The 9,763-nt window shown below is 42.0% G+C and overlaps 2 protein-coding genes across 2 annotated transcripts in view; one reads left to right on the top strand and one right to left on the bottom strand.

Annotated features, from left to right (window-relative positions):
• Positions 1-342: 342 nt before the first annotated feature.
• LOC148326634 (neuronal vesicle trafficking-associated protein 1-like) lies at positions 343-5,411 on the bottom strand. The gene is made up of 5 exons (XM_088308548.1): positions 5,192-5,411; positions 4,798-4,943; positions 4,181-4,297; positions 2,087-2,197; positions 343-1,204 (listed from the first exon to the last, which is right to left on the bottom strand). The coding sequence occupies exons 2-5, from the start codon at positions 4,924-4,926 to the stop codon at positions 1,001-1,003; spliced, it is 561 nt and encodes a 186-aa protein (XP_088164674.1). The 5' UTR covers positions 4,927-4,943; positions 5,192-5,411; the 3' UTR covers positions 343-1,000.
• A 1,858-nt stretch (positions 5,412-7,269) lies between these two features.
• The window catches only part of LOC148326635 (transforming acidic coiled-coil-containing protein 1-like), a 28,399-nt gene continuing 25,905 nt past the window's right edge, over positions 7,270-9,763 (top strand). Inside the window, exon 1 of the mRNA XM_088308524.1 lies at positions 7,270-7,481. Coding sequence (XP_088164650.1) covers positions 7,462-7,481 — 20 coding nt within the window. The 5' untranslated portion in view covers positions 7,270-7,461. The remainder of the gene's footprint in view (positions 7,482-9,763) is intronic.

Below are 9,763 nucleotides of genomic sequence, written 5' to 3' on the forward strand. Positions count from 1 at the left end.
GTGACCTTTCCCTTCGTCATCATTTGGATTCAACACGCTGGTGGTGGGAAACGTGGGCACTTTATTTCAATTCTTCATTTAACATTTAAAGTCGCAAATGCACTTGGATGGTCGTCATTACACTTTATGAAAATGAAGCATTTGTGTCAACAAACAGGAAAACAAAACATCAGGGAAGCAAATACTTTGAGATTGGTCATCTGTTGACATTTGGAAAATGCAAAGCGTTGCACATTACAGCGTCATTACTATGAAAGCAAAAACATTCAGTTATGCAAAGAAATGGCGCTTTTCGTTTCAATCTTGTGTAGCCTGCAAAAAAGCTCCCTGACAATCCTCGCTACGCTTGATACATCCCCCCAAAAAATCATATATTTATACACAACCTCAAATTGTTTAAAATCCGTTTTTTGCTGGTGCAGCCAGTTGATGAGCCTTTTGTCACAACAATTTAGTAGGCTGTGTACAAAAAAGAAAATAATTCACTGGACTTAACCTGAAAGCAGCAAATTTGAAGTGATCGCAAAGAGGAACGTGTTGAATTGAAGAGTGACGCAGCGCTTTAAAGTCTTGATAAAAATGAATAGAATACTTCATTTTTTTTCTCCTACCGAATGAAGTTTGACACCTCAGTGCTGCAAACATTGCTTGATGGCAACTACACTATTCAAAAGCAGTTGTATTTGTAAGAAAAAGAAAGCAAAAGTACAATTGTGGCGCATGCACGTTCTTCGAAATGTGACACAAACATGAGAGAGTTCACAGTTATTTCACTTGTAACGTGTGTGTCTATGTACAAAGTTAACATCAAGTGTGTGTGCGCGCGCGCCGCTCGGCTGCGTATCAATAAATAACATCTGCAATTCAAACAAACCATGAAGCCAGCCCAAGCATCATTTGGCTGAAATTCCCACACTTTCAGCTGACCTTGAAGGCAGCACAGCACGTTTGCGGTTTGCTTGAATGGCACGAGCATATTATTTATTCTCCGTCAAGCGGCTCAGGCCAGCTTCTGTGCCGTCTCCGTCTCCTGCTGAGTCACCTTCTCCTCGGACATGATGGTCATCCACGGCGACACGGACCGAGTGATGGTCTGCTTGGCGATGTTGTAGTGGTTGATGAGGGTGAAGAGGCGCCCGCGGCCCCCCGGGCCCTGATGGGGAAAGTTGCCGCCGTACATCCCGGTTGGCATGCAGCGGCCTTGCTGCTCCGTAGAAAGAAAGTCAGATTAAACTCGATGTCAGCAAAAATGACGCCCAAGTTGGAGGGACTGGCGCTCGGGCCTCCTCCGTCAATTTCATGTCTAATTGCTTCAAGAAGCGAAGCGATCCCTTTGCTAATCGACACGCATTAGCTTGTCAGGGCAACACGTAGAGGCTGAACTCTGTATCGAGCGTCCCGGCCGGCGGCAGTCAAGGGAAGCTGCTGGCAAGAGATGAGCGCAATTGCACGCGGCCAATAATAGAAATGAGGTTGGAAATGTAGGTCAGTGGAGGAAGCCTCGCTGACTCTGATGGCTCGCCAAGGTGGCTTTCACACCTGGATCCGTTGCTATGCGCTACCGACTCAACAGATGCACCACGTCGTGTCTTGAAATACAACCGTGATCAAACAAAAGAGCCACTTTATTCATCCTTCGTTTTAATCCATATCACAAAATGTCAAGTCGGGAATATTTCAAACGTCTTCATAATTGCAACAATTTTCCACCCTCATAGCTCTAAAGTCTAGAAAAACCCCGTTGATTACGTTGTTTTTTTTAAATACGTCGCTATCATCATTTTGATGAGCGCAATATCACATTCTGCCGCCTTCTGTCGAGCGATGTGGCAACCATGTTCATTTAATTTAGCAAACACGTTCCCCGGCTCTGGAAAGGGCCAAGCGACAATATTTAAAAGATCCTCAGCTCAATTAAAAAGATAAATGGCAGTTCAGCAACCGAAAGCTGAGATTTTGAAATCTTGCTTTTCATTCAATGAAACATTTGGCAGGCGGAATGTCGACGACTTGAACGCGTAGCAAACACACAAGCAGCGGGGGAAATAAACTTAAGAAGCGGCGATTGTCGCGTCGCGTCGCTCACCGTGTACACGAAGCTGTCAGGGCATGGTTGCTCGTACTGGTAGACCTTGTAGACCACCAGGAAGACCACACACACCAAGAAGGCCAAAGCGCAGATCACCAGCAAGGTCACCTGAGCGACGACAAACGCAACCATGAGCTGCAACACTCTCCCAAAAAAAACAAACATTCCACCGCAACATTGTCGTGGCTCTCGAGGCTCCCCGTTTGCTTCAGGATGGATTGAAGCTTCTTTTATGGATTTCTGAAAAACTGTCACGATATTAGCTTATCGCCTTCAGAACAAAGACCAACGGCGAGACGCCTTTTCCCGGTCGACAGCTCTCATCTGTCAGCGAGCCCATTTGGACAAAGTAACAAGTCAAAGGTGCAGATGTCTGTTTTTCCAAATGGAATTCTAGGTCAAAAGATGTCAGAAAATGTGGCCAGTAATATACGGATATTGCTATTTGAAAATCAGATTTCAGTCCAGTGACAAAATATTTGGAACTAGTTACGTACTTCCCACCACTGATTTACATTTTGAAGTTTCTCCAGTCTGATTCTACAGCTTTTTTTTTTTTAAACATACTTTTTTGTTTACCTATTTTGTGAAGCGCTTGAGTAGGGCTGGGCAATAAACCAAAATTTACCGTTACAGAAATTTATTACAATACATTTATTACTTACATTTGCAGAAAAAGATTTTACGAGAGGTACCCTTTCTCTCCTGTTCTTTGTGACATTGTTCAAGTCAAGCAAAGCAAGCTATTTGGAATGTTTATACAAATGATTTTTGTACTTTTATTTTTCATTGAAAGTAATGTGTACCACCAGTTGGTCAATAAAAAAAGCAGTTAATATGCATTTTCTGCATTTATTTTGATTTTGGTCCACGGGGGGAATTTATCGCTATCGAGGTAAAATTGCTCAATTTATCGTGATATTGATTTGAGGTCATATCGTTGAAGAAGGAGAGCAGAAATCAGTCTAAAAGCTGAAGCGCAGACTGAATTTTGGATTAAAAGTTTGTCAACGCAAATGAAATCTTTGCATCCGGTAAAGTGTGCAGTTGTGCGCCCATCTGCACCTCGCGGGGAGTTATGTAACATCTATCGGTGCATCTGGGAAGGCGGGGGAGGAATGTTGAAATATTATTGGTTCTCCCTCACTGCTGCACATTCGGAAATTGCAAAATTTCAAACTCGCTCATCTCAGCACACTCATTTGTTGCTGCAAACGGTTCCGTCCACTCCTCGAACCAAAAATGTGATTTGCGACTCGTCGATGTCACACGCTGACCATTATTAGGAAGTTGTAATGTAGACGAGTCGACTAGTATGGATGAGCCCGAGTATATGGAACAACGATCTTTTTTTCATCAAATAACGGAGGAGACGATCCCATCCCCCCGATCCTGGGAAGACGTTTGTTTTTTCATTCCCAAGTGAATTGCGGAGTGGGCCGTCAGAGCAGCAAACACACAAAGCAGCGCAACAGGAGGTTGTCAACGATTTTGGAGGCGAGGACTCCCTGCGGCACTTCAAAGCTCGTGTGAGTTTAAAAGAGCTTTTGATCCCACCTGACAATGACAAGCTCGTCTGTTGGCTCGGGACTGTTTCATTCAAGCGTAGGTTGAAACGGTCTCCATCCAAAGATTGTACACGTTTGCCAGCCAGCGAGGTGGGAGACAAACTGGCTCTGGGAGGCCATCGCCATGGCGGCAGCTGATGTAATGCGAGCGGCTGAGGGAAGCGTCGAGTGATGGATTGATTCTTGTGTCATGTCGTTGGACGCGGGAAGTTGAAGAGACATTTTTGATTCAGTGAACAGTGTCTTAAAGTCGATGCATCGGGCGTACGTACTTCAATTTTTCCGATAACATTTTACTTTCAAAAATGGATGTGTGTACTTTCTACTGCAGTATTGAAGATAACACTTTTTTCAGAATAGACTTGTTACATTTTCCAAGTTGAACAGATATGACATGACACAAAACGAAACACAGAAAAAGAGATTGGTGAAGTCCGAACTTTGATGAGTAAAAAAATGGCGAAAAGTGAAAATTCACTTTTACTTTTGTACTTAAATACATTTCAGAGAAGAGGAGTCTTACTTTGAGTCGCTCGGACACGCCTTCGATGATGCTTATTGAAAACTCTGCGATTTTGGGAGATCTGATCTTGGCCTTCTTGCTCTCGCCGTCATAATCCGCTTTTGTCTTCACCACCACCTGGAAGCACACGCACACGCATGCTGTAGACGGACACTCATACAAGCGGGAATAAACGGAACTGAGTTGAAACGGAGTTCACATATATAGGAACTGGAGCTTGGTCAATATCCTCTCACTGCCCACTTTATTAGGTACAACTACAGAATCTAATGTAAGATCTGCAGCAAACATTTCACCTTAACAGGAACAAAAGTCACCAGTCGTACTGTTAAATGTTGTTTATGATGCTTATTTTTGCTATACATTTTTTTTTTAAATAAGGTGGATAAGTAAAGAAAATGGATTCCCATAGCCCTGAAGATTTTGAAGATGGTTTAATAATAATACGTAATTAAGTTTTAATTTAAGATACACGCACACACATTTATATATATATATATATATATTAGAAATTATGAGTGGATGGTATGTTTTTTATTTAAAAATATATGGTTGATATATAATCAGATTTTTTTTGTTTGTTTTTATTTTTTTTTAAATGATCTAGAATACCTTACCTTGTCAGGTGGAGGGAAATGAAGCTGGCTGGCATCTAAAGGTGTGATGAGGGGGATTGTGTCAAATCCGTCTTCAGAGGCCACCTTCCCATTGTTTTTCTCACTGAAATTATTCCCCAGTTTAACCATTTTGTGCGCACACCAACCTGGAGGAGAATGAAGATGGAGAGGAGGGGGAGGGGGAGTCATGCGCCGGCCTTTATTATTCGTATCAAGAAAAATATACTATCGTAATGACATAAACCATCGCTTGAGTCTAAATTTGCTTTTCTTCTGAAATCCGAAACACAAATAACATCACAGTGCTGAGAGGCGTTCCCTTTGTGGACCGTGGTGGGAAAAAAAAAAACATCAATCGTTCCAGCTCCAAAATCACCAATATCGGAACACTCACCTTGTCAGCCGAGTGTATTGTTTGGGGGGGGAATGGATTCTATTTCTGTGGCTTTCAATCCTTAATCGGCGCCGTGTGTTGCTGATTGTGTCATACACGCGAGCGCATAAAGTGTGACGCAGTCGCTGTGAGGAGGAGGAAAGAGAAGAGGAGCTGGTGCACAATATGGCCAAGCTGCCTCCGTCCCCTCGACGTGCTGCACTGCAAGTGATGTAACGTCCTCATTGCATCTGCTGAGCACGTCTTGCTCTCGCATGTGGTTGGGTGGCCACATTCAAGCTGCTGGGGGGTCAATTCGGAAAGAAAAACATACGTCAACGATATGCTTTTTATCACTCACATTTTCTAAATTCCATGTGGGAAGTGTGAGAGTCATAGATGAGCACTATAACCTTTGTCGGTATTTCGTCCTTAAAAAAAAAACAGTGGTCCCCAATCCCGCAAGAAAAACAGAGAGGCTCGCAGATTTCAATTCTGCAACTCTTCGAGATTTACATTCTTTAAATTTCCGATTGCCCCAAAAGCAGAGGAAATTCATTATAACATTATTTTCTAAATTTTTAAGGAATTGCTTTAATTTGGACACAGCAACTGTTTATTTTGTGATGAAGACATTGAAACAACTGAACACATATTTTATTAATGCAAATTTGCAGTGAAATTGTGTTAGCGGCCAACATACCCACAAGTCAAGTCAAGTCAATTTTATTTGTATAGCCCTTAATCACAGACAGTCTCAAAGGGCTTTACATAACCACAATCGGTCAGCCTCACTTATGGCTTTTTTTCATTTTTTGTTTTTTTTTATAAAAAAAAAAATGTTTACGGAGAACGACGAAGCACGTGGTGTGTTTTTCCTTTTCTCTCCTTCATAACAGAACACATCTCTCTTCTTCTCCTTCCCCTTCTCATTTTAGACTCTAGCACCCCCTAGCGAACGGATGTCTCAAGCACGTATACAAGTACGAGAGATGAATGGTCTTTTTTCTCAGTTTGAAGCAAATTGACGTCACTTTCTGCCTAAACTTTTAAAAGAAAAGAAAGATTATCTTCATTTTAGATGTATATATTTTACGTCTTAGTTTTAAGCAACTCAATATAAGTATTTCATTTTATTTTGCCCCGGGGACGGACCAACAATTCCGTCCCCGGGGAGGAATGCTCCTCTGAATAAATATACTTTTAAAATCGGTTTCATCTTTGGTTAAACAGATTATTCAATTCTACTGCTGGCATAACATTTCTAACAAATATAGCCATTATTTGGTTATCAGTTTTTTTTCTGAATACTATTTTTAGGGCGGCAATAAAATTATATCTGTATCCGATCTATTTTTGCTCAATGGTGCATCTTTTACCCAAAACAAACTAGTCATATTCAATCATTACTGCACAGTAACACACTTTTATTATTTCCTTATTGTTTGGGTACAGCACTGTGACATCGAGGTGCGCAACAACTGCGTGACTGTTTTGAAGTTTGGGCTTCAAATCTCATCTCTGGCTATCGTGTGCGCAGTGGAGAGGTTTTGTTATCCCACCACCACCACCACCACCCGCCACGACTCCTCCAAAGCAGAAGTAAGGTTGCAGGGAGTTCTGCAAATTTGCATCATGAGAGACAAACACTAGAGGGAGACATCTACTTGTTTATTTTCCAAATTTCAGTGACAGTCATTGTAGGTGAAGTCCAAAGTACATGCACTGCAGTCCTGTACTAAATGCAATTAAACTTTATTTATATAGCCCATTTCACAACAGTATCACAAAACGTACAAAATATGACAAGTTGTTAATATATTTCGTTCGATTAAAAAAAAATGTATTGACAGATGCAGGGCAACATATCTATCAAACTCAAAACATAAGGAAGATCTACAACTAGAAACTTATCACGCTGTGATTTTTGCACTACAGTAAATGATCTGCGCGTCAAACGTTAATGTAAAAACGGTCAATCCCTAACAACAAACCTTTATCACCATGTTCGGTAGCGGATAGTTTCTATCAATGAAAAAAAGGTGTGCGCGCGCATGCGGGCGTTTTACACAATTTGGAGTGTGACTGCTGTTTCTTTAAAATGTCCGTGGCTTGTTGCCTGGGAGCTTTATTTCCCATTTCGCATTTCCATTGCAGCCAGCTGGAGCTCGCTCCGCTGCTCAATCACAAGCTCGCGCACAAGCTCACGCAGCACAACTCTGGCGGAAGCGAGGACTGCGTGACACGACTTTTTCTTCGTCATTTTCCAAGACTAAACAAGCTCACAACAGATGTGCGCTGCCAAACCAAGGTAGGACTTCACGTCACATACGAACTGTCCTTGCTCGCCACTCTGCTCCAGAAGTTGATGTGATGGTTTCTGGTCCTGATGTGATCACTTTTGGACATCAGCACCATCCACTGCATGTCCTGTTTGCAAAGTTTTTGGGCAGTGTGGGGGATCTTTTCTCTTTACTTCCACACAAAGCGTCTTTTCATTAAGCGATAAATTCCGTGACTAGTTGACCCAGCTTGTGGTGTGTGCACCTGTGTGTCTGTAAATCGGCGGACTGCACACTTACAGTTAACGTGAGAGACTGCGGTCAGGTCAGTCTCCGCACGCTAAAACGAAGTCAAGCCAGCCGCCGCTGTTATTTTTAATACGGTGCATTACGGTAATGCGCCGAAAGCGCGTGCTGTTGGTCACTTTCAAAATAAAATCTCACAAACTCATTCATGTACGTCAGTGGTTTGGATTTAAAATAATGTCATTAAACTTCTCTGCGGACATGCAACCATAAGTTCACCCAGGAGCAATGCAAACGACAAATGTTCTGATTTCAGATGTGTAACAATGACTGGCATGTCAACTGATTTTAAAAAAATAATTAAAGATTCGGTTTTCATAGTCCCGCAACCAGACCAGAGCTGGGGCACACGAGGTCATCCCAGGTATCCAAACAAAGTACACACTTTGAACGAAATCTGATGTGGCATTTCAAAATAAAAGGCAAAAGAAATCACAATGTTTGACCCTTACATCTGATTTTGGAAAGTAATTAAAAATTAAGTTCAGGATAACGAAAACTTACTTTTTATGATTTGTCAAAATCGTGTGTAAAGGTCAAATTTTGAGATTTATTTGGTCTTTTATTTTGAAATGCCACATCAGATTTCATTCGAAGCACTCTGGTCGGACGCCTAGTGTGCCCCAGCACCGGTCTGGTTGCGGGACAACGAAAACGGAATTTTTAAACATTTTTTTAAAATAGGGTGTAATGTCAGTCATTGATGCACAGTTAACATTAATATATCTTTCTATCTCAATTCAGCACGTTACTTAGTGCAAACCTGAGACAGTACCCGGTGGGTGAACTCGGTGTTGCCTGTCAGCAGTGAAGTCATTTTAAGTCCAAACTACTGACGTGCATGCATTAGTCGGTACGCTTTTACTTTGAAGGTGACCAACAGTACGCACTTTCGGCTTATTACCGTAATGCACCGTAATTAAAGTATTAAAGATAACAGTGGCGGCCGGCTTGACTTCTTTGTCTTTGCGTGTGGAGGCTGGCCTGACAGAAGTCCAGTGGAGCTTTAACAATGGCTGATTGATGGCCGGAGCAAGTTCCAGTCAGGCTGTACAAACAGGATGCTCTTCTGGCACACACACGCATTGCATGAACAGGCGAATTATGACAGTATGACGTGGACGATTGTGCCTCTGAGGTTTTTTCTGGGAGGATGAGGTCACAAGGAGACACACCCTGAGGCTCGGAAACACTCGCTTACTCACGGCGGCAGCCACAGCCAAGTGTGGGAAGTTTTCCACAGTAGCCATAAAAAACGTACAAGAACATCTGATGAGAATGTGGCATGCAAACAAATGTTATAGTTATGTGCCACACTTTACGGTTTCACATTTATTTGCACCAAAGATACATCAAGGTTCTATGAATACAAACTTTCATTGGCCTTTATTCGGAATTAAAAAAACAAAACAAAAAAAAAAGATTCACCAGAATGTTGGTGGAATGAGAATCGTTTCCTGTCAGCAAAAAAAAGAAAAGAGAAAAGTGTCAGAACATGTGACCTAAGAAGCTTTAAACCTCACACCCCTTTCCACTTTTCCACCTCCCACAAGTGCGTCCAAGGGAGGATTTCTCAGTAGACTTAAAACTAGTCCAAAGACCAGGACGGCCAACTGGCGACTACATTAGATCGAGTGACCCCTTAAGCCCCCATCCACAATTTGATTTTTTTACTTTTGCAATTTCTTAAAAGGTGAGGAAATTTTAAAACGTTTCCTCCACTCCAGTGGACCCCTGGAAACTTGCAGTTCGGAATCATTCATGGATTTCTTTCTTTTTTTTTTTTTTACTATGTGTATGTAAATATGGACATTTAACTTTTTTTATTATTATGTAATGCACATTTTACGTCACCGGTGAGCTGGACCCATCCTGAACTGGTTGCCAGCCAATCGCAGGACACACAGACACAAATATTCACATTCGCAATCATGCCGAGGGACAGTTTGGAGCTTTCCATCAACCTTCCACAAGGTTTTAGAAGGAGGAAACCGGAGGACCCGTA

This window comes from Idiotropiscis lumnitzeri, chromosome 11 (assembly GCF_059441095.1).
Source record: "Idiotropiscis lumnitzeri isolate Australia: NSW breed Sydney's pygmy pipehorse chromosome 11, RoL_Ilum_1.0, whole genome shotgun sequence".
Taxonomy (NCBI): Eukaryota; Metazoa; Chordata; class Actinopteri; order Syngnathiformes; family Syngnathidae; genus Idiotropiscis; species Idiotropiscis lumnitzeri.

Coding starts and splice junctions, on each gene's coding strand:
- LOC148326634 (XM_088308548.1), bottom strand. CDS start 4,926: ATGGTTAAACTGGGGAATAATTTCAGTGAGAAAAACAATGGGAAGGTG. Junction 4,298..4,797: donor ATTTCCCTCCACCTGACAAG/GTAAGGTATTCT, acceptor GTGTGCTTCCAG/GTGGTGGTGAAGACAAAAGC. Junction 2,198..4,180: donor GCGTGTCCGAGCGACTCAAA/GTAAGACTCCTC, acceptor GTCGTCGCTCAG/GTGACCTTGCTGGTGATCTG.